This window comes from Tachypleus tridentatus, chromosome 4 (assembly GCF_004210375.1).
Source record: "Tachypleus tridentatus isolate NWPU-2018 chromosome 4, ASM421037v1, whole genome shotgun sequence".
Classification (NCBI taxonomy): Eukaryota; Metazoa; Arthropoda; class Merostomata; order Xiphosura; family Limulidae; genus Tachypleus; species Tachypleus tridentatus.
In genome coordinates this window covers 54,910,256-54,935,934 of record NC_134828.1, presented here as the reverse complement: position 1 = coordinate 54,935,934, position 25,679 = coordinate 54,910,256, and the positions used below count along the sequence as shown (strand labels likewise).

At 32.7% G+C, this 25,679-nt stretch overlaps 1 protein-coding gene and 1 long non-coding RNA gene across 2 annotated transcripts in view; one reads left to right on the top strand and one right to left on the bottom strand.

Moving 5' to 3' along the window:
* The window catches only part of LOC143249168 (sonic hedgehog protein-like), a 63,763-nt gene extending 42,862 nt beyond the window's left edge, over window positions 1–20,901 (bottom strand). Inside the window, exon 1 of the mRNA XM_076498617.1 lies at window positions 20,545–20,901. Coding sequence (XP_076354732.1) covers window positions 20,545–20,901 — 357 coding nt within the window. The remainder of the gene's footprint in view (window positions 1–20,544) is intronic.
* LOC143249170 (uncharacterized) overlaps window positions 20,779–25,679 on the top strand; it is a 43,553-nt gene continuing 38,652 nt past the window's right edge. The window contains exon 1 of the long non-coding RNA XR_013027614.1: window positions 20,779–20,912. This is a non-coding gene — a long non-coding RNA (uncharacterized LOC143249170). The remainder of the gene's footprint in view (window positions 20,913–25,679) is intronic.

Here is a 25,679-nt window from a genome sequence, read left to right as displayed (position 1 = left end):
AAAGAATGTTTATTTAAACGTTTATTTAAACGTTTTTAAAATATTAAAATGTTTCGAGCACATTTAGTTCCACAAAATATTTATAAACTATTTTTGTGAGTTTCTTGATTATCAAATACGAAACATCCCAAGGATACTTCTTTATTTCGTATATATTTGACATTTCTAATAAAAACTATTATTCTAATCACAAGTGACGAACAACTGGAGATAGCCACTCGAATGATGCATAAATGATTATTGTATTATGTATGAAACTAAGATGATAATTATTCTGTCTGTAATCAATGTATTTAACACTTTTTAAGCATTTTACTTTGATCATAACTGATTAAGACTAAATACTGAAAGAAGCCTGGCGAGTCTATTCTAAATGATGCAACTGTTCTTTTTACGACATTCTATTAAGTATTTCAGACTAAGAATATTTATACTTATCACAGGATGATCATAATATACTTAATCAACCTTGCATGTAACTTACACTGTGATTGGAATAATTACAGTACACCATGATCAAATTATTGATGCAACTTTGTACTAGTTTATAATTCACCGTTTATCATTTGAATGTTTGTTTGTTCGTCGATAGGTGTTCATCTGCAGAAGGGATTACCTGTGTTACACATACCACAGAAATAGATCACCGAACTTAATTTTAACATTTTAATTCTTGAAGCTCACTGATAAGCCACTGGTACCTTCTTGAACGGATAGAATGGAAGTAGTATTGCTATATCAGGGTTTAATATTAACACGCTAATGTGAGCTTACAAGTAAACACATTCTGTTAACTAACATAAATCGTGGCAGTGAAGTAAATAAAAAACCCTTACCTTAAGTTGGATGGGTTTAAGTTAAAATTGATGACAAATTACTCAACTTGAAAAACCAGTTCACATAGTAACAGTTGTTGTCAAATGATTTGTTAATATAAATCACACTTATTGTATCCCAGTCAGCCTACAAACTCTTGGTATTTACGAGAAGCCTCGTCGGCACTGTATACAGGCAAATATACTGTGATTGACATATTATTATTATTATACACCTGCCTCTATTAATAGAAGCTTTTATTGATAGTACATGGGAACTTAGTAAACTTATTGATGTTTAAACTTCAACAAAGAATGTACGTTCTTTTAGGAAATTGTGATTTTTATTTATCATAAGCACTAAACAAAAAATAATAATCGCATAAGAAAACTTTTTGTTTAAACTAAAATTATTCCCTACAGCGATAACAAAGAACTATACATGTGATTGTGTTTTATGGTACTCCTTTGTAGTAAATAGATACATAAGCGGGTTGAGAAAAATATGGGAGCACTGTATCCCACTACTTGTTTGTTTGTAGTAGGATATTTGTGTTGTGCCCACCATGGGTATCAGAACCCGGTTTTTAACTTACAGTCCTTTACACTTACCGTTGAGTCACTGGAGGTCATCATACTACGATTATTTGTTTGTTTTTAATTTCACACAAAGCTACAGGAGAGCTGTCTGCGCTAGTCATCCCTAATTTAGCTAGAAAGAAACCTAGTCATTACTCCCCACCGCCAACTCTTGGGCTACTCTTTTACCAACGAATAGTGAGATTGACCGTGCCAGTATAACATCCCCACGGCTGAAAGAACGAGCATATTTGGTGTGACGGGGATTCGAACTCGTGATCCTCATATTACGAGTCGAGTGCCCTAACCACCTGGTCATGCCTGACCTATTGTATTATACTTACAAAAGATGGAATAAACTAAAATTTAAGAATAGGACACATTTGAAAACAAAGTAAAAACACACATACATTCTGTAAAATTAAAATTAAAAGTCAAATACTTCAATTTTGAAACTTGCATTAATAATTTAACCATGATATGCATATCTTCATGGTGTACTGTAATTATTCCAGTCACAGTGTAAGTTACATACAAGGTTGATTACATATATAATAATCCTGTGGTAAGGATACTAATAAATAGAGAAAAATAAAATCGCCCTAAGCTGTCATGACTTTCTCATACAGAAGTGTGAGCTACATATTTATATCACCTGCTTTCTATTATATTATACAATTTACTGCCCAAAGAAAAATCAGTTTTGAAACAAATTTTATTTTATTTTGTTTTCTTTTTTCAAATCATAATTATCTTCATACTCTGTACTAATAATAATACAGTTTCATTTTTTTCTTCACTTTTAGACATTCGTAATATCAGTCCAGGTGATCTTATTAGAGAATGTTCAATTCTATGGATAGTTCGGTCTCGAAGTTTCGTAACCAAGGATTCAGCAACGCGTACGGGCTACTAATACTTACTATGGTCAGTTTAACTAAACAAAACGCCTATAAATCCTTGCATAGTCTCTGTGTATTAACATGCAAGCAGAATAGATGGAATAAGTTACTCAGATGAAGATATGTTTCTTACTGGACAATAAAAAAAAATATATTCATCACATTATATTTGAAATATTTAGTTTGTTATGGATTTCGCCCAAAGATACACGAAGGATATCTGCGCTAGCCATCCTTTATTTAGCAGTGAAAGACCAACTCTTGGACTACTCTTTCACCAGAAAATAGTGGGATTGACCGTCACATTATAATACCTCCACGGTTGAAAGGATGAGCATGTTTGATGGGACGAGTATTCGAACCCGCGACCCGCAGATTACCAAGCAAGCGCACCAACCACTTGGTCATGCTCAGCCCTTAGAACATATAATACATATATCTTTATAAAATATCGTCATAATCAATGGAACGTCAAACGTGTATTGTATATATAAGTGTATCGATCTATGACTAATTACATTGTCACTGAAGACGAGAAAATTATAAGTAGGTGAAAACATGTACCTTAGAGTAATTTCTATTATTTCATATGCTGACTTACAACGCTATAAACCGGGTTTCGATACCCATGGTGGTCAGAGCAAAGGTAGCCATTTGTATAGCTTTGTGCTTAATTACAAACAAAAGCATTATTTTATAAAAACACATTTTCAATACACAAATTTTGGACTGTTTTGCTTAATATAAGTTAATGCGAAAATATTACAAAGTACGTAGTATGATAAGCTCGTCATGGCCAGGTGGTTAAGGCAATCGACTCGTAATCTGAGGGTCGCGAGTTCAAATCCCCGTTACATCAAATATGCTCGTCCTTTCAGCCGTGGAGGTATTATAATGTGACGGTTAACCCTACTACTCGTTGGTAAAAGAGTAGCCCATTACGTAATTACACTTATACCTGTCAATACATACTGTTTTGTTCTCGGTATGTGAACTTTATTAATTCGATGCATTTTCTTACAGCCCATTCTAAGCATAATAAACTTTAAAATAAATACTATATAGTTTCGTAGAATTATTATTTTGTTTGCAGTGATTGTTCTAACCTATTTTATAGATAAAAATGCACGAGTCATTGTATCTAATGAATAAAAAATAGTATGGGTTATTGAAAGCTTTTATGTCATTCTAAATGTAGACAGAAAGAAAGAAAACGTCTTATTTTATATCAAAGTACCACGTAATATTTTACTTTATGAACAATAAAGATGGCGCCTGTGGTCCAACAACCCTTGCACTTTACGGTGTCACTCATTCAACTTTACCAAACTAGGTGATATTCAGATAGAAGTCGCTGTACCATTTTACAAAACCAAGTACTGACGCAGTCGGAGAGCCAAGAGTGGAACATTCATTTAATGAATTCTTGAATTTCAAATAGATGCATGACTCTCGGATGCCATATAGTCTACATGGCTGACCCTAACAGAATTTTTTGGAGTAAACTATCTTCTGAAGGTCGTACGATAAATGGCATTTGTTGGTGATAATCCTGATTCGTTATGATATCACACATATCAAACAGGATAGCATAAAACTACTATTTTTACGTACTACATACACCTCGAGTTTCATAAAATAATGAACGTTTTCCAACAGCTTCAAGAACCTTAGAAGATCAATGTCTCTTGAGTACATGCAAAGGTCTACCTTAAATTGCATAGATCACTGTATAATGCAGAATTAGCAGTAGAAATATACAATTAAACAACAGTAACTTATTAGAAGAAGGCTTAGAGTTGTTCTTATGCTTTAAATGTTGACTTCGAATAGCGCCGTATTTCAGAAAGGCACAGTGCATATTTAAAAGAATTTATGTACATGATATTCTGAAGCTTATATCATACGTCAACAGGCTACTGAGTTTCATTGGATTAACTCCTGGCCTAAAAATTGGTTTAAAATTTACTTCGTCAAAAAAAATCACTGTTTTTCCTTTTTAATTATTATTATTCGAACAGGAAATGTAAAAACGAACTAGTCATTTTGCTTAAACCCTCAAAAATTTGTTCAAAGCTACCTTTAACGACGTTTAGAACTAGAAAAAAAATTTGTTTGCACATTTGAAAGCGTTGACTTTAAAACCCAATCTTTTAAAATTCGAAATAAAGATACGTTTCACAATTAGTTTTATACGGGTAAAATAAGATCTCGTATTTAAACAAGAGGAAAGCCTTAATAAACATAGTACTTGAAATTCTTTTAGAGTAAGTTAATCTATGAAACCTTTATTTTCTTTCTGTTCCCCTTTCGGGAAAGAGTTAAGTCTTCGGACTTACAACTCTAAAATCAGAGGTTTGAGTACTCTCGGTGGATGCAACAGATAATCTGATGTGGCTTTACTATAAGAAAACACATACGTATTTATTTCCTTTTTATTAGCTCTACTTTTGCGCACTAGTAATATCAAGCGTATGACGTACGTATACCCAGTTTGATTTTACTACTTATCACGATCCCCACCAGCCTACCTTCAAATATAAGTAAATTAATCTACGAGGTCTTGGGCGCGGTAAAACAAATCAATCGAAAATACTTTATTTTCAAAGTCCAAAAGTGTAATTAGATTTCAAATCGGTCAAAATATGAAGAAGCTATGAGCTAAAAGTTTGAACTTATAAAAAAGCAAAACAATTATTAGCCGTTGTGGCGCGACTTGTGTAATGTTTAAAATAAAACATGTTTTACTTATTTTTAATGATAAAATATACATTTTTTTCTTTTAAGTGATAACACATTTGAAAACAATTTTAAAGTTATCTTTGTTGCTTCAGTTTCATAATATGCTATCTAAGCTCGTATGTTACAACTTTATTTTTTTTAAGTTTATCAGTTTTGTTAATTTCGAGAATCGTCTAAGTGCGCAAATTGAACTAAGACTATATCATTGTTACTGAAGCACGGACAGTGTTAAATTGAATAAAATATCATAAACGGTGAGAATAACACGTTTAAGTAAAAACTTCATTCAGTTTCGTTTCGTGTAATGTTTTAGGTAGGCGCTTTCTGTCAGCAGTAATTATCACGTTACACAGAAACTTGGTTAAGAGAGACGGCAGAGTTTCCAAATACAAAAACATAACTACTCAAGCAACTAATAAAACACCTAGATTTTTCCTAAATTCAAAAGTTAAAAAATATTCTTCTCAGTTGGATAATGAAGCGAATAATGAAAAATGGCAGAGTTTGTAAAGCGAATAATAAATAAATAAATATATATATTTCCTAATCAAGGTATGATTTAACATGTGTTTGTGTTTTCTTATAGCAAAGCCACATTGGGCTATCTGCTGTGCCCACCGAGGGTGATCGAACCCCTGATTTTAGCGTTGTAAATCCGTAGACATACCGCTGTACTAGCGGGGGGCATGATTTAACAGATCCCGTCTTGTGTTTTGCAATTTTGTTTTTGTTTGAGACGATAAGTATGGGCAATTACGTTAAAAAAGACAGCTTTGAGCAACATCATATTATGTTACGTATTTTCTATTGACGTTTCATTCAAACAAAACATGAAACTTGTTATTTAGACCAAGATAAATATTGCTGTTTTTCAAGACATTAATTATCGCAAGCATTAATAATGCAACTATATAATTTGAGAACAAGACGCTTATTAATATTTGTTTTTTCTTAGCATAGTTTCTTTGTAACACCGTAATTACTGCTGATAAAGAGCGCCTAACTAAAGCGTTGCACAAAATAAAATTAAATGAATTTTTTAGTGTTAATTTAACCTACATCATCTATTACTCGAATACTACTAAAAATAAAAAAACAACACAATTTCACAAACAATTTATTTACATGTACGCAAAACCGACTCACGCACACCACAAATACACCGCATCACCAAACCTCATAAACCAGTTTGTCCGTTACGACCAATAATGTACACATATGAATCGTTTACTTACAATCTTGGTAAATACATAGCATGAGCATTCTCCAAATATGTAACATCAGCCAGCTCATTCATCAAAGACTCTTTTAATTTCAAGTCTAACCTTAATCAACTTAATTATAAAACCTTAATGACCAGTTTCAATGTCATATCCCTCTTTACAGAAGTCCCAACCGCTGAAGCCAGCAAGATAGCCTTAAAACTCTATATCCGAGACCCTAACCCAACTATAGACATTCCCAGCAACCAATTAGCAACCCTCATAAAATTAACCACGTTGAAGACAAACTTCATGTTCAACAACCACAACTATATATAAAGAAATGGCCTAAGCATGGGCAACCCAGTATCACCAGTTCTAGTCAACATTTTTATGACACAAGTTGAAACACAAGCAATTGACACAGCATTACATCCACCACTATACTGATACAGATATGTAGTTGACACGGTTGCGGGATTCAGATCTACAAAACACATACTTAATTTCTTAAATCACATTAACTCTAAATATCCCAACATTAATTTCACATGTGAACAAGAAGAAAACAATCAAATATCATTTCTTAACCTCAAAATTACAAGAACCGACACACAATTCAAAACAGAAATCCACCGAAAAATCACCCATACTGGACTATACATTCCCTGGGACTTAGCACATGAAACAAAACAAAAACGTAACATATTAAGAAACCAAATAAACACAGCTATAAAACTATGCTCACCAGATAAAATTAACGATGAATTAGACAAAATAAAACAATACTTCATCAACATCAATAAGTTTCCTCCACAAACCGTAGAAAACATTATACGCACACACCTAGAGAGAAAGCAAAATCAACCAACAAAAGTAAATATATCTCACGAATCAAAAATCACGAAACCATATACTGCTGCATACCATAAATTCCCGACAACAGCAGACAAATAACCAACATTTGGCAAAAACTAGTAACAAAATATGACATTCCAGTTAATACCAAATTTATTCAAAAACCAGGCACAAAACTGAGGTATATACTATGTAAAAACTACACTGACAAACACCACACCAACATTATTTATAAAATACTATGTGATAACTGCCACGACTTCCATGTTGGAGAAACAAGTAGAAAAATGGAAACCAGATTCAAAGAACATAAAAAGTCACCTTCACACGTTTTTGAACACTGCAAGTCAAATAAACACAACATAACCATAGAAAACACTCAAATACTAAATAAGGAAACAAACATAAACAAACGCAAAATTAAAGAAGCCTTACTTATACAACAACTTAAACCCAAAATAAACCAATATAAAGGAACGCCTTTATATCTATATTAGAAAATAATATAATGAATAATAATAATAAAACAAATTATATAAAATTTTATATTCAAACATCTAAGCACTCCCTCTACATTCCGACACTCAGTTACACAACCCCTTTCAAACATGTGATCAGCTTCCGGTCACTTATCTCTTTCTTTCTTTGTGAACCTGACGATGACCGAGGACTGTCGAAACGTTGTTCGCTCCTCTACGTAAAAATTTTCTCAATCCAAACGAGCCGTTTTTACATATATATTTTTCTCTACAAGTGGGTTTTCTCGATATCACTAAATATAAATATTATATTTAAACAGATAGTAGCTATAAGGAAGACTAAAATGATCAAAATTACGCTAATTACCTTTCGTAATACAAACAATGTACAAGTAACCTCAACCAGAACTAAACGGATAAAAATACGCTAGTTATTTTTGTACTAATAAGTAAGAACAAATAAGAGTAAAGCGATCAATAATACACAAGTTATTCTTATTGTACATGTAACTACAATAAAAACCAACTGATAACAAATATACTCGTTACTCTTCTTACATGCTGAAGTAACCGCAGCTAAGCCTAAACTGATCAACAATACACCAGTTATTCGACACAGGTGAATGCAACCAAAAGGCCGTGGCCCCAATATAAGGATACACGACTTTCTGTCAACCTAGGAAACAGGCTTATAGCTTATAGCACACCAGGGACCATAGAGATAAAGGGATGAGATACCTAGCGTAGCCCTGAGGGAGGTGGGTGTAGAATGAGCATGCTGAGCCACAGTAATATCCATTACATTCAAATCAGACTATGTCGTAAACCCATTACGACGGGACTGAAACAGAATGAAACAGAGAGTTCACCATAGTAATGGAATGCGGAGCTTTTCACCATAGAAGCCACGAAGGATTCAGTTGGTCCCAGTTCTCACGGTTCGTCCTGTGCATGTACCGCCTTTTACCAAGACAAGTTACAACCTAGCTCCACACCTTAATGGAACAATAGGAATCCATTTATTGCTTTTTATGACTAGAAGCTGTCTATAATCTTAGCCGATTTCACACTCGCCCACAATACCAGGTAATGACAGTCTTTTTTTTCTGCTAGCTTCTCATAATAATAACCAAAAGACAAAATGTTGACATTTTTCACGAGTATCAAGTACTGTTTGTCGAGCACAAAATGGTAGCGTGATAAATAAAAATACATATTTTGTTTTTCAATCATACAACTTATAAACATTAAAACAAAACAACGTTATATTTATTAGTAATGTAATAACACACACAATAAGAGTGATAATAAATTAGCTCACGTCAGTATTTAATGAGCCAGTACAGGTTTCCAATATGAAACTTTTACGCCATACTCTTAATTATTTGAGAACGTTGGGCAGACTACGTTTGTCTGAAAGCTCACATGGAACAACGACGACACAGGCTTCAGATAATAATAATAATTATTATTCATGCGCTTCAAAATACTTATATTTGTATTCATTTAATACTTGAAAAATAATTTAACAAGATAATAATGTGGATAGCAATAAATAGCAGAGCTTGTAAAGCACGCCAAACCTTTTCTTGATAAGTGAAACATATCTTTATTTCCTAATCTTATTTGATACCGCCTTGTGTTTTTTCTTTGTGACGATAAAGGGAAATATCTTAAGAGCGACGTCTTTGAATACCACATTATGTTTTATTGACGTTTCGTGAAAACTAAACATGAAACTCATTATTTACTTCGATAAATATTGCTGTTGTTCACAACGTTACTAATTTCAAGAACCCTTATGCTGCCAGCTATATAATTTGAAAAAAATGGTGTTCATTGTCATTTGTAAAGAATAAAAAACATTCAAGTTGACAAGCAACTCTTATTATCAGTATATACAAAAACAAACATACGATATAAAAGTTTTCAATAACATTTAATGATTAAAAATAAAAATAAAAATAATCTATAACCTAGAAATTGACATATATGTTATATGCACGTGACTGTTATCAAAAGTGCGAATACTAATGCAGATAAATAATTCGTATCCAATAAATTTGTTAAATGTTTCTTACCTTTATTTGGGAAAGTTATATTTAAGGTTACAACATGATGGGATCTTTAAAGGGCATGATATAACATTTAAGATATTTCATTCTTTCTGTACTTTTATTCTAGTTGTCAGTGGATATGTTTATTTATTATCAGCCTCCCAATGGTTCAGGTCATAGCGCTAAAAATCGGATTTCGATAACTCCTTTGGGTCGAACATAGTGTAACTTTGAAATTTACAAGAAACAAAGTTTTATATCGCATAGTATTTTTACATGAATTATCAACCATCTACTGAGAATAATGGCACATTTTCAATTGCTTATTAAACCCTCCTATATTTTCTTTATATCTTTACTGCGGTTTAAAATGACCATATTAATAACAGTAAAATGTCACTTAAGTCTTTATTCCAATGACAATATTATCCCAAATTAAAGACATTACATATTATAACACTTCATTATTAATTCATTATGTTTCAACTTACATAGGATGTATAAAAGTAATTGCTCCCCTGTGATACTGCAGCAAGTTTCAGGTCTTATGGCTTTAAATATCTAGTTTCGATGCTTGCTGTGGACATAACACATATAATCCATTGCATATCTTTATGTTTAGCTACAAGAAAATAAACGAAAACATTTTGTGAAAACCATTTCAACGTTGAGTTTCCAAAAATATTGCTGTTCTTTCTAGTTCCACGCTGTCTAACGAATCTTAAAGATGTAAGTCTGTAAAGTTACCGCTAACTCACCGGGGGCTTTTAAAAATAATACAAAAGTCATTAACCCCAGATTTCTCCCTTGAAATGTACGGCCTTGATTCTCGGGTCTCTGCAGGTAATATGTCTTATTATCTTAGAATAGATATATTAATACATACTAGATAAAACGTACAGCTATATCTAATTCTGATTACAGTTTAGACGTTATCATACAATATATAAAACTGTGACGAACGTTATGCCAGTCACAAATCAAAAGTAAAAAATTATTTCTCTTTTATAGGACAATCTATGCGTATTGTACAATTATGTCTAGCATAAAGTAGAACGAAATGAAAACCTTTAAATCACACTTCAGCAAAAAAAAAGGGATTTGATATTTAAAATTTAATTTCTTAAAATACAAGTATTTTGGCTGAAGAATTTTACGCTTTTATATTTAAAATTTAGTTTGTTAAAATACAAGTATTTTGACTGCGTTATTAAACTTTTTATAACATTGTTTGTTGTTGTTTTTCAGGAGGCCAGGTACACAAAAAAAGAACATAACACCTTGTCTTACTGGGCTAGAAAAAAGTGTAATCTTTCTTTAGACATTCACTTTTAACTAATTCACCAAAGTACAACGACAACCTTTCACTGATGTTGAAATCAAATTTTTAATATTTCATACTTTATCCAAATAGAACCTTTCACATTATTGTTGTGACTTTATAACGTAGTTTATGCTAAAGGTAATCTAGTTTAATGATAAACGTGCATAACTTTATCTCGCAGAACAAATGCTGAAACTTCCACGCAGTAAATGCTTAACAAATGCTAAATAAGACTATATTATTAGATAAAGTTACAAATATAAATGAAGAATTTGATTATTAATTTGAAATAGAATAAAATTTTGTGACACTTATTTTCCCATCACTGTTAACAAGAAGTTTAATTCATGTAGAACTACATCAGAAAGGGTACTGCGAACTGTAAAGATTTCTGGATTATCTAATTATGGATCCGATTATATATAGTAGCTTGTAAGTTTGGTAGATGGGTAATGAGACAGGACAGGTGTCATTACTGTACATGATTGATTGGTACGTATCACATGTGTATTTTGGGTCGAGAGAGAAATATGACGTTCTTCATGTCTAGTTACGAATGAATAATTCTGATAGACAGGACTGACAAATATTTTTCAGATGAACAGGAGAGATAGCATAGAACAACGTGATTGGTTTTGTGACAAGTTTCAGGAGACTGATTACGTTTTCTTGCGAAACAAACATTTGTTCCTACTTCAGTTTGTGCTTTCAGTTGAAAATAAGTATTTGTTTGTTTTTCTTATAGCAAAGCCACATTGGACTATCTGCTGTGCATACCAAACCTTTGATTTTAGCGTTATAAATCCTTAGACTTACCACTGTAAATATTTACAGTTCATAAAATACAAACAAGTAAAGACTGTAGTTTATTTATTAATTTGATTATTGTCGAATGCAACTACATGTACATAGTCCTCTGTCTCACATCGATAGTTCGTCTGTTTAATACACTACATTCCTGCTTTTATGTAATATTCAGTTTGTTAAACACAGTCGCCCTCCCTACTTAATACTTAATGTTTCTCTTCTGTTTATTAAACATGATCGTCCTCCTTACTTAATACTCAATGTTTCTTTTCAGTTTATTAAACACGGTTGTACTCCCTACTTAAAACTTCATGTTTCTTTTCAGTTTATTAAGCATGGTTATCCTCCTTACTTAAAACTTAATGTGTTTTTTTTTCAGTTTGTTAAACACGGTTGTCCTTTCTACTTAAAACTTAATGTTTCTTTGCAGTTTGTTAAACACAGTCGTTTTCCCAACGTAATACTTAATGTTTCTTTTCAGTTTATTAAGCACGGTTGTCCTCCCTACTCACAACTTTATGTACCCTTTCAGTTGGATATGCACAGTTGTTCTACACCTACTTCAAACTAAATGTACTTTATTATTTTGCATGATTGCCTCTTAGCTTAAAAGTAAATGTTTGTTGCCACTAACGTAAACATTTTTTTATTTTATAAATGAAGTTGAAACTATATGTTTCTTCCTAATTGGCTATAAGCGGCTTGTCTGAGTGTGTCGCTTTATTAACTATAAATCTGCGGACTTAGATCATCTTTCTTCTCTTAAAATTACAAATTCCACTTATTCACAATGACGTTTCGCTAAATTATTGTACAATATAACGTGTTTGAAACATCCAGTTGACTGTTGTTTTTACAACATACCTCTGCCACTGTATCATACATACATCACACATTTGTCACATTATTCTACAACATACCTTTGGCATTCAATTTTATAATATACTTCTATCAACCTATTCTAAAACATACCTCTACCAACCTATTATAACAACATACCTCTAACAACTTATTATATAACGAACCTCTGTCAATCTATTATACAACACACTTCTGCCAACCTATTCTAAAACATAACTCTACCAACCTATTCTACAACATACCTCTACCAACCTATTATAACAACATACCTCTAACAACCTATTATACAACATACCTCTGCCAACCTATTCTACAATATACCGCTGACAACCGACCAAAGTACTATCTGCGTGGCCGCTGTCTACAATAATAACTACAACATATCTCCATCAGCTGGTTTGGACGTCTGTTTCTCTAAATTATTATATCATTTGGATGTTTTTACAATTTATATGTGGCGCTATAAGTTATCTGGTTGGTCTGTGTAGTTTATATCTATCTTGCTGGCTAGCTGAATAAATAGCATGTTCTGTATCATTTAGCAGGGATGCCTGGCTACTTTCTAAACTTGACTTGTCAAACTGGCTGTTTTCTACAGCATATCTCTGTCATTTGGCTTTTACTAGCTGATCACAATATCATGCTCTGTATCAATCAGCTGGAATGTCTGGCTCTTTCTTTTTTACAAAATATTTCGAAAGTGTTCCTGATCTGCCGGTTGGCAATTTATTTCACACAAGTGTCACGTTTGTGTTGTGAAGTTTTTATGGTCATTAACATAAAATGGGTGTGAAATGGTCACATGTCAGTTTACAGAGTACGAATAGAACGGCGTCGCCACAACGTAGTGAAAATTACCCTATAACCAAACCAAACTAAATGTTTCTCAATAATGTAATTTTAAAACATGCGATTTATTCCTTAAGCGCAGTAAAAAGTTTAGAAGGAGAAAAAATTCGACTTTTACTTCTTCAAACTAACGAATAATAAATATTCTAACATCAACACCTGTTTAAATACTTATACAGCTTACACTTTTCTATATCTTTCGAATAATAAACTTATTACGGTGACACTTAATGCAATTAACATTAACCATTTGTACAGTAAAAACTAACATAAAACTCATTAAAGGATTATTCCTAGATTTCTTTATGCTCTCTTCCATAACGTATATACGAGTATATGTTGATGTGTATGTTATATATATATATATATATTATGCTACTGTACTTTTTCTGCCCAGAGATAATAAACACTAAACACATAAGTCTGGCAGACATAAAACCCAACATTCTAGTTTTAACGAGATTACAGAAACGTTCCATCTTTTAGTTTCAGTTATTTAGTAGCATAGCATGTACATTTTTCATTTCACATAAAAGGCATCAAATCTGTCCAGCAATGTTTTAATGATATAGTTTTATTTGTAAAAATAATTTTAAGGAAATTTCAAACTTAAAATAAATGAGAAAGTACACATATTTTATGGATTATACATAGTTTTACGTCTTGCAAGTAGAAGAGGTGTTTGTAATAACATTTTACGTATTTATAAAGAGCCTAATCTAAAATTTTGTATAACACACAAGCATTTTCTTTACAAACCCTTTGAAAAATTATTCATTGCGTTTCACAACTAACGTTGCATATTGTTTCTAAAAATCTTCAATTTCAGTGTTTCAAATCATAGTCAAATATATTTTCTTCATGTTTTTAAGCCAATTCACAAAGTTTATATGTCAAATTGTAAGATAAAAATTCTATCTTAAACTTTAGTTTCAAATAAACATCAAACAGTAACTAATTTGAAGGATCATTTCCATTTTTTCTGTATAATATCCCTAACATTACCAATTAAAATAGTATTCCAAAATTTTTCAAACATTTAACTCTTTGCCACTAGAGGTTAAAATATTTAGTGTTTCAGAATGCAGCTTTTACTTTCGCTCAAGTAATTATTTCATCTTTATCCGAGTTTCTTAGAAAACACATCATCTGATTATGAAATTGTTCATTCTTTTATCATAACAGTGGGTTTGGTTTCGTTCTGAATATTCACTCATTTAAAAAAGAAATCCCTGTTATTAATTAGATAGCCGCAATCAATTGCTAATACAATTCTTTATCGTGAACGAGATGAAAATCAGTTTCTCCATTACTGACCGCAACGGTTTAGAATTAGTATAAAAGTATTTCTGGAAACGTTGTATTTGAAAAGTACCGTCAAAATGATCTAATGCAGCCATTATATAACATCGACAGATATAAAATTCAACTGATAAGTTGAATTGCTTGCTAATGAGTTTCTACAGTGTATTAATATCATACTGTTCATAATCTCGAAATTTAGGTTACTTTCCAAAAAAATCTGTACATATTATACTCTCCACAATTATGTATATTCGCAACAGGTTATGTATTTTACCCTTGAAGAAGCCGCAAAGGCATATCGTTGTTTCAAATAAAAATATACTATTTTATACTTACTTGTATTGTAAAGGTTGTTTTCTCTTAACTTTCATTAAGAACTGTAACCTTCCCAAAGGGATCTTGAGTCATGATAAATATGTGTGAACAAATAGGATAGAATGTTCAGCTGAAGGGCAGGTCTATGACTGTTCTTTTCATTTGATCAAACTCATCGCATGTACAGAAACATGAACACGAGCAAGTTAGACTATTCCACATTGTTTGGCAGCAATTTGGTGAAATGCAGTTTCAACTTATAAATTACTTTCCATCCAAGTGTCTGTACGTTGAATAGAAAACCAATCCAAGCTCAATTTCAAACGGAAATAGGTGTATAAGTGTTAGAGGTATTTACAATTTTAATATTTCCACCTTATACCAGAGTTAAGGGAATAAAGTTTCAATCTTATTTGCTATAGATTGTTTGTTTCAGGAACACAAAACGTTCCTAATTTTCATATGATAAACCACATAGCAAACTCTTCAGTTACTTTCATTTCAATAAACTATTCAGTATGACTGTCATTCTTGTAGCATACCCCAAAGCGATGATGTGAGTGTTTCTTATAGCAAAGCTACATAGAGCTATCTGCTTTGTTCTCCAAATGTAATAGAACTTCTGATTTTAGCATTGTAAATCCGAAGACTTACAGCATGGACCCTAAAGTGAGAGTACAAATTTTGGAGCAAGAGACTACAAACCATAAATAAACCTTTTGATTCACTCTATGAATGCAGCAATTAAAATGCTACGTCCGGAACAGTTTATCAATGAAGAAGTAATTTAAAATTGTTTATTTTTTTAGAAAAAGGAGAGTGTCTTTATGTCTTCATCTTTTCCAAAATTTAAGGATTTCATCGTTATTGTTTTTATGTTGTCACGAGTGATGGGTAAAGAGTATGAAGATTTTCAGATATGTTTTGTCTGACTAAGTTTTTTGTAGAATATTTCGCTGCTTTTGCTTTTTATATACATCGGTAATGCTGAAAACAGGTTGTACAGTAATTTCTGAATTATAATAAAAGTAACAATATTTGATATTTCTTCGTTAGGAGTTTCAATTCTTTGGTCCAATCACGAATTGTTCGATAACATACGCTTTTATCGTTGAAAGTAGAGAATTTTGTTTCTTTGTTTGAAGTTAAGCACAAAGCTACACAATCGGCTATCCGTGCTCTGCCCACTTCGGGTATCGAACCCCGGAGTCTACCGATGTTAGTCTGCCGATATACCAATGTGCCACTGAGGGTGCTGGACAAATGTAAAAGAAGTGACCTGTTTGTGTTAATATACGTCTGCCTTTCATGACCATATCTCTTACTGGACAGAGAGGTTAATTTTAAGGTATTTCTTAGAGATGTAAGCATTAAAGATCCAAAGTGCTTGAACAACAAACAATTTCTAGATGTTGGGTATACTTATGTTAACTTGATATTTATCGATTCCGTTATTGTTATTATGTTTTGTGATAAGGCACTTACTTAGCTTATAAACATAAAGGATACAGGTTAATAAAATTATTTATGGTATTTCAAATGCACTGTGAACATCGAGTATACTGAGTTAACTGGAAAAGGACAGGGGGTTATATCATACTCATAAGAAAACGGCCTCTTTCTTTCCTTTTTAAATGTCATTTTATGTAAACTGGTACAACTGTAGTTTTACTTGTTGACACTGAGCTTTAGTCAAATGCATAGCATGGGCCAGTCACTTTCTATACTCTGCTCATCAAACACAGGACACCCTGGATGAGTTCCCTTCAAAACGTACCTCTGTCATCAAACTAGCTGATTATTATCAGTTCTATATCACAACACTACATATTTTGTTAGATTTTCTCTCCATCAGTATACTGGCTGCTTATTCTCCAAAACATGTCTCTTTTGGCCAATTGCAAGAATATTTGTTGCATGCTGTTCTTTACAACATGATTCTTATTAATTGGATATAATACATGTGCACTAGAAACTACACGACTCTGTAAATGAATGTAATATATTTCTACTGAAGAGTGCACAACGTTGTCAGTTGATTGTAATGCCTCTCTTGTGAAAACTACTGAGTTCTGTGTGTTACAGTAATATTTGTCTACTGACACCACTTGACTCAGTCTCTGAAAAGTTATATAGCTTTGTCAGTTAGTAGTAATATCTTTCCACTGAAGAACCCAAGGTACTCTCATTTGGTTGTAATACCTGTCTACTGAAAACTGCGAGGCTCTGTACGTTCGTTGCAATATCTGTTCACCAAAAACAACGTCATTTTCAGCTACTGCCTGCCACTAAAAACAAAGTGACTATTAGCTGTTTAACACTGAAAACAACGTAATTGTTAGTTGGTTGAATATCTGTTTGCTACCAGAAACTACATGACTTCAATTGGTTGTAATATATATTTACTGAAATTATGTGACTGATAGCTGACTATAATATTTGTATGCTAAAAACTGCATAATTATCAATTTCTATTAATAAACACGTCTTGCGCGAATGACAGTTCATCTCACTTTCTGCATTAGTCAATAAATATGAACACAACAATTATCCAACGGTCTAAGAATCGATTTGTGAGTTAATTCTAACATGAAAATAAAAACAAAATGCCTTAAAGTAATTAGATGATAATGTATACACGTAGCTCGTTATTATTTTCATAAACAAAAGCAAGTATCAGATATGCTTTGTGGACTACTGCGACAAAAAAAAACAACAGACAAAATTTTTGAGGACAAAAATATAAGACAGTTGTTTCCATTTCTATCAATATTATTTGTGGTAAATCTCAATGTCTCTGTTCAAACGAAACAAAAATCTCGACTGGATTGAACTTATATCTTACTTGATATAATAATTTCACATAAACTAAATATTTTATATTTGACATATAATGAATTACTTTTTTACTACCTCAACAAATCCTGTATCAGTGATTTTCAGTTTTTTCATAGGTTTTATACGTACAAAATACCATATTCACAATTAATTTGAAGTGGTTTCATTCAATGATTAGATAATACATGAGTAAATACTTATGGATACGTATTGTTTTGATAAGGAAAGAATAGAAAATTAAACATGAACAACATTTTGGTTCTTTATGATCATTCTGTGTATAAACACCTTCACAAACATGATAAGTAGAGGTCTTTCATTAATTTTATATAGAAAACGTGGTTATATATGGTGTCTGTATTTAGCGTAGTATGACAGTAACACATTATGTCCTGTTGCTGATAACATATCAGCTAAGTATTATATCTCCGATAATGTGTTCAGGCTTGGTACTTATTTATGTATTTTTTTACTTGTTTGCTCGTTAGTTTAAGTTTATGCCTATTGAGAAATGTAAAATATGTATAGTTTGATAAGAATATCGGTCCTTAATACCATGAGATATTGTTTGTATAAAGTCTTATTAGAATAACGTTCCACGTTCCTTTACGTGTTGTCTCAAGTAATTCGCTTTATTTGCTGTAACATTTTATATTGCATTACACAACATAATATGTTAAATCATACAGGTAATATTTTGTCAATATGTATTACTTTGGTGATCAGTATTAAGCCTATTGTGTTTTCTTTAGTATCTACATAACAATAGAAATAGCTCTGGGTAAATATCTTTTTGAAATGTATTTGTTGAATGAATGAAGAGCAAATGAGGATTCATAAGTGTCTAAAAACTACGAAATAAACTGACACTAATTCAGTAGAATTCAGCAATACCACTTCTCTAGTTGTAAGATATTTTCAATTGTATGATAAAAATCACTTTTTGTCACTCACGTTTGTAACGCAACAAAAAACAGTTAAACGTTCAATACGAATACTATCATCAAGTAATTTTTGCGGATCTTTTTTTCATCCTTATTTCTTAATAGTTCATTTTCAGAGCATTTTGAATAAATAAATTTCTTTAAAAAGGGTGTTTACAGGGTTAGAAAGTGTTGTGTTCTATTCTGATTGAAAGTCTACACATTTAACAATGAATGGAAGTCAAAACACACAACTTGAAAGATTAATCCAGAAAAAAAGAACAAAAATAGGCATAATAAATTTATAAAATTCTTATCAATAATGAACGACATATTCTTGACTTGGCCTATTTGTCAAAAACAGTTTGAAGTGTTACCTTAAACTATTAATATTCTATAGACAAATTTCACTGGATTACCTCGAGAAATAACTATGTATGGCGTAGACGTTACCGCAATATCACGAACTGAATTCCACATAGCTCTATATTCAATGCTTAATTTGTAGAGGAAAACAAATTACCAAAATGCCCAATTGTTGTTGGTTGGAGGGAGCTGATTTTAAGTTTTATAAGACAACAGTTTCAATGTTATTGAAGTTTTTACTTGAGATAGGCTTGGAAAAAAGTGATGTAGTTGTATAAACAAGTCAACCAAGTATCATTTCGCAGTGTAACCCAACAAATCTTCACATCAACTACTTTAAATTTAAAAAAGAAAAAAAAGAAAACAGTTTCTGGATCTAAGAACCGGATAACTCCGGCGTAAATTAAGCGTTGTTTATATTGCTATCAGAACATTATGAGTAAAGCTTATCAGAAAGCACAAACACTAATGGGCATAGTTTTACCAGTTTAAACTAACATAACTGTTAGCTTGAAAAATGACTCACTTGAGCACAGAGAATTTAGACAGCGCAGAGGACAAATTTCTTCTGTCAATAAAATATCCATTTAAAGAATCGTATGCTGCGGTATAATAGAGTACATATTAACGTAAACGTATATATAACAGAGTGTATATTAAGACACGCACACACACACAAACACACACACACACATATATATATATATATATATATATATATATATATAACAGAGTGCACATTAACGTATACATATACGTATAATAAGGTGTTTATTAATGTACACATATGTACACAAAGTGTATATTAAAACACACACACACACATATAAAATAGAGTGCATATTAACGTACACATATATAATAAGGTCCATACTGTATCTCGAGACGGCTGGTATGGGTATTAAAACTTTTATTAACATAAATTACAGAACAACGCCTCGACCTTCTTAGTTCACCTTCAGGTTAACAAAGACAGGAGTTTCTTGTCATCACGAAAGTGCATATTAACGTACACATATACATATAATAGGTTGTATATTAACGTACACATATATATGATAAAGTGCATATACATATATATATATAATAGGGTGCATATTAACATACATATATATGTAATAAGGTACATATTAACGTGCACATATACATATAACAAGGTGCATACTAAAATACATATATATGTATATCTTATAGGGTACATATTAACCTACACATATACATATAAAAAAGGTGTATGCTAACGTACATATATATATATATATATATATAAGGTGCACATATACAACAATCTCTAATCTTTTTTTACTTCTAAGAGATCATACCCTGGTCATTAAACGGTCTGCTCCTGTACCCTCTTCATCTTTGAACACAATATCTTGATTATAATTTGGCACCAAGTCTTTAAAACGGGGATCATCGCGACTGATACTCTTTTCAGGGAGTCCACTGGCAGTGAGGGTTTTTTCAGAGACATTAGGGATGTGTTGCTTGAAGACAAGCGGCGTCAGCCTATGATGTACGCGGCGCCTGTAGCCACTCCGTCCTGGTCCGCAACCACTTGCTGTTTCTGTTAACAAGAGGACAGTCAAAAGAAGAAAGGAGGTCCGCTTCCATCGTGTTCGATAACAGCCACCAGACCACGAAGTTTTTCTATTCAATAATGGTATCAGCATATTCATCAGATAGACAGGTAATCCACCTTAACACTTCACCTACACACATGGAATTTTATATCGTGTCTGTTGTGACGAAAGCATGGTAACTCGGCATCACATGCTTTCTATTAAGCTTATAGCTAGAAAGCGCGCACAAGCAAGACACACATATCTATCGCCTTGTATGATTAGACTGAGGGGCCATCGTTTTATCATTAAATTTATTTCTATTCTGAAAACCGTTTATACGATATTCGATATTGTGTATGTGTAGTCAAGTTGTTAGAGCTTTGCGCAGTCGCGAATAGCATATCTTCACAACCCGGGTCACACCGTAGTGGACAGCAAATACCATCATCCTACTCTAGACCAAGTAGGCAACCTTTGCTCCCGCTTGTGATTGGTACATCTCTGTGTACTTCCGTGACTCACAAACGTTCCCTCGCGGTAACACCTGAATAGTGTTTACCTTAGGTTGAGCGAGTAGACACATAAGCACCCTGACCTGATGTCAACAAGCACCCACATATTTTAGTTTTCTAAATGGCCGTAATAGCACCCACATTTTAGAGAATGTCATAACAACACCCAAGCATGTAGCAGGGTACTAAAAATTCTTAAAAACGTATCAGTTTTAATACAATAACACGAAGGTTTAAAAGAAGGCACTTTTACCCCCTTTAATGTTACAGGTAGCGTTAAAAGCACTGGTGTATTCTGTATTGTAGTTTGGAAAAATAAAAGCATCCAAACTTTCCAAATTAACAGGAAACTTTAGAAGCGCTGATACCTTTTGTATTACGGAGACTTAGAAAAATCCCATCTTTCTTGTCTTGTAACCTTTTCAAGAAATCACGTGTTTTTGAACTGTAGTGAGCGACATCAGAAGCACCCATGTCTCTCATAACCTAATAATAAAGTTTTAGAAGTAGCAACACATTTCGTAAAATTTATGTTGGTCTTATAAGCATTATTTCGTGTGGTATAGCATTGTGTTTCGAAGATTATACACGTTTCCCCAAACACTACATAAATTTACAAGCACCCACACTTGCTAAGGTGCATTAACTGTAGAGCTACATTTATGCATTTAGATTAATCAATCAATTACTCACACACTTTACCATTAAAGTATGTATCTACACAAACGATTCAGTGTATGGTAGAACCGCTAGGCTAAATAGTAAACCTTTATTAGTAAAGCACTACTGTAATATGGTAAGTAGACTCATCAATATCTACACTCCTGTAATGAGGCAAATAGAGACATTAACATCTATATTCCTGTAATGGAAAAAAACAACAAGTAGAGTCATTAACATCTACACTCCTGTAGTGAGATTCACTAATATCTACGTTTCTTCTAATATCGCTTACAAATTCACTAATATCTACACTTCCTAAAGTGTAGGGGTGAACTCACTGACGGTTACAATTTTTGTGGTGTATCAGGTAGGCGCTGTACAAGCCACTCTCCTTGTACGTCAGGAGATTAATTTAACACTTCCTGCAATGTCACGAAGGGGGATCAAATGCAATCGAAACATTACTTTTACACTTTTTGTAGAGTAGCAGATAAACGTACGAGTACTTTAAATTCCTTTTGGGTTTGGTTGGTTCACAATCCCATACTTCATCTGAGTGTTAGGTAGATTCTCTAGTACTCCCAGTTCTTGAGGTGTATGAATCAGGTAGACTCACCAGAATTCCCAGTTCTGCAAAGTATATCTCCATAACTCCCACTCCTTATGTTTGTGTAAACTGGGGTAGGTATAAGTTGAAGTAGCCACACAGCAGCATACCCAAATTTCTTGGTGCATTGAATAATCTTGTAAAAACTAATATTAATTGCGATCCAGCGTGTAGAGATCAAATCATTTTCTGTTGTAAAGGAGAGTTGGTAAATGAACTTGAATTATTTCACACATAAAAAAGTTTTCAAATTTAACTGAAGTTATAACCTGTAATTTTTTATTGTTTAGTATTAATCCAAACTAAAACATGATGTATTTTAACAGTATCTGCTCATTGTATTCAGCATAAACTTACAGGTTGTTACATTCTTAAACATCCATAGAATGATGGTTACTTAAAATATTCCCTACTTGCGCAGGTCTTTAGCCAATGAAAGCATCTGAGCCAATTGACCCTGCTGTGAAAATTCTAAGCCCTCTCCTGCACCTAGGGTAGGCTACGGTGAGGGAGAGGCTAACTGGATTGTAGTAATGGCAAAATCAGGGCCATAACAGCAGATAATTAGGCAAGGAACTAAACTCATCATTAAAGGTTGTATACAGGTCAAAACTTTGTTGTACGAAACCAACGGGAGAAGGTTTGAAGTTAACAGTCCCGAAACGTTCCCATTGGTTAATGGTCTGTAGTACCAACAATAAACAGCAAGATTTGAAGATCTAGAGTGTTTAATTTGCTTATAGACAACAATTACTATATATTTTATTGCCTTTCAAATGGCGTTGGTTATCTCGTCAAAACCAAGGGGACAGTTAATTGGTCGTCGACAGCACCTGAAAGTAAAGTAATGATATATTATGTAGATCTGGTCTAGGTAATTATCGTTTTCGTTGTTCCTTTTTTTTTTTTTTTTTTTATCTAAACTTGAGGTTGACAGTACTTCAACTCACTTGTCGGTAACTTGACAAAGCTGAACACACTTCATTCCAAAAATATTTACAGCAAAAAAATACAGACTTTGAACATTTTAGCCTGACGAACATCCGCATAACACGATCAAAGCTTTATAAGTGTTTGATACAAAGAACTGATATCAGCTGGGGGGAAATATTTGTGCACTGTGTGATATCTAGGTTAGATGATGTCAGATAGTTGCTCATTCCAATAATACCAAACTATATATATAAGTAGATATAATAGTTGCGAGCAATGTAGTTGTTGCTATGACAGCCACTACTTTATGTCAAAATGAAAAATGTAAATCATCATAGGAAAATCATAATCTGAGTAAGTTCCAAACTATGTCGATAGTCCAGCTTTGAACTTCATATTGTAATATGAAGTGTAAAGTATTAAGCCTGCAATAGTCCAAATGATAATAATACAAAAGAGGCGCATGCTACCTGAAAGTGTAATATAATAAATAAAATGTATTCGCTGGTACGAAACAAACCATGGTGGCTTAATGAAGCACATATGAATAATGCAATAATAATAATAAACACACATACACACAACATTCACCGCTATTCGTGTCAGGACACTATTGTATGACGTTACATCTATACAACATAAACACATGAATAACGATAGTGTTGTAATGCGTACTTCTCAAACTTATCTTCCAACAAATTATGGCATCAATAAATTCCAAATGTCGAAAACAACAATGTTCATATCAGTTGTTAGGCATCATGGAATTTGATGATAATTTTTTACGTTAATGATGATAGTGAACAGACTGGGTTCTGTAAAATTATTATTAAAATCAAAACAGAGATGAAGGACAACAAACACATTCTTCCCTTCTTTCACGCGGGGCCCGGCATGGCAAAGTGTGTGAAGGCGTGCGACTCTTAATCTGAGGGTCGCGGGTTCGCATCCCCGTCGCGCCAAGCATGCTCGCCATTTCAGCCGTGGGGGCGTCATTATGTGACGGTCAATCCCACTATTCGTTGGTAAAAGAGTAACCTAAGAATTGGCGATGGGTGGTGATGACTAGCTGCCTTCCCTCCAGTCTTACACTGCTAAATTAGGGACGGCTAGCGCAGATAGCCCTGGAGTAGCTTTGCGCGAATATCAAAACAAACAAACGAAGAAAATCTTTCACGTGTTAAAAAAGAAATAAAACAAAAGATATTAACAACACCGATATTAACACCAGAAACAGTTACTTTTTTTTTATACTACATACTGATAACTACGTCACAAGAAAACACAAGTAAAAAATACAAACATTAACATGGAATCATTTTTCTGAAAAATTCTAAATAGAACAAAATTAGGACCAAAGACACCTTAAACTTGAAGATCGCTAATGTTTAATTAAGAAAGTGCGAAAATACTGACCAACTATTTAGTTCAACACCAACTATTCTGTTTGATGTAATTTCCGATCAGCTTTCCGAACACTGTAGTTATCAACGTTTTATGAGATTTTTTTTCACATTTTTAAAGTAGCGTACATTAAAACTTATGTCGACGAAACACAGGTAAAATTTTAAGAGAAAATATTAGTGAAAAATTAAAAGTAATGAGAAACAGTTTAAAAAATGGTCATTGTAAAAACTTAAAAATCAGATCGGAAATCACATCAGACCTAAATAGTTGGTGGTGGAGTTCTTCAGAAAATCAACGTAACGATACAAGCAGTAACTGATAGCTAATAAAGAATTCACTGTATTTTTACCTTTGTTGTGGCATTTCTATGCCTCTCCTATCGTTTTATACTAAACTTTATAATAAATGTGAAACTTTTTTGGTATGAGTTGCAATACGTCATAAAAATGAAACCTCAATAACACCTCTGATATCATACTCCCAAACAATGTCTCTGAAACTATAATTTCCAGTACTTTTCCCTTAAAAGCTATTTGTTTGAAGTAATAATAATTAAACTATCAGACGCTCCAATAAAATATGAAGTTCACAATCTTATAAAACTTTGATTTCGCAAACCAGTTGTTCGATGAGCAATAATCCTATTAGTTCGATAAACTTTTATAATGGGGTCAATCATTTCTTTCAGGTTATGAGCGTCACATTTGGTAATTAGATCGCCAGTGTTTATTTTTTTAAAATTTCTAATCAAGACCATCATACCCTCCCTA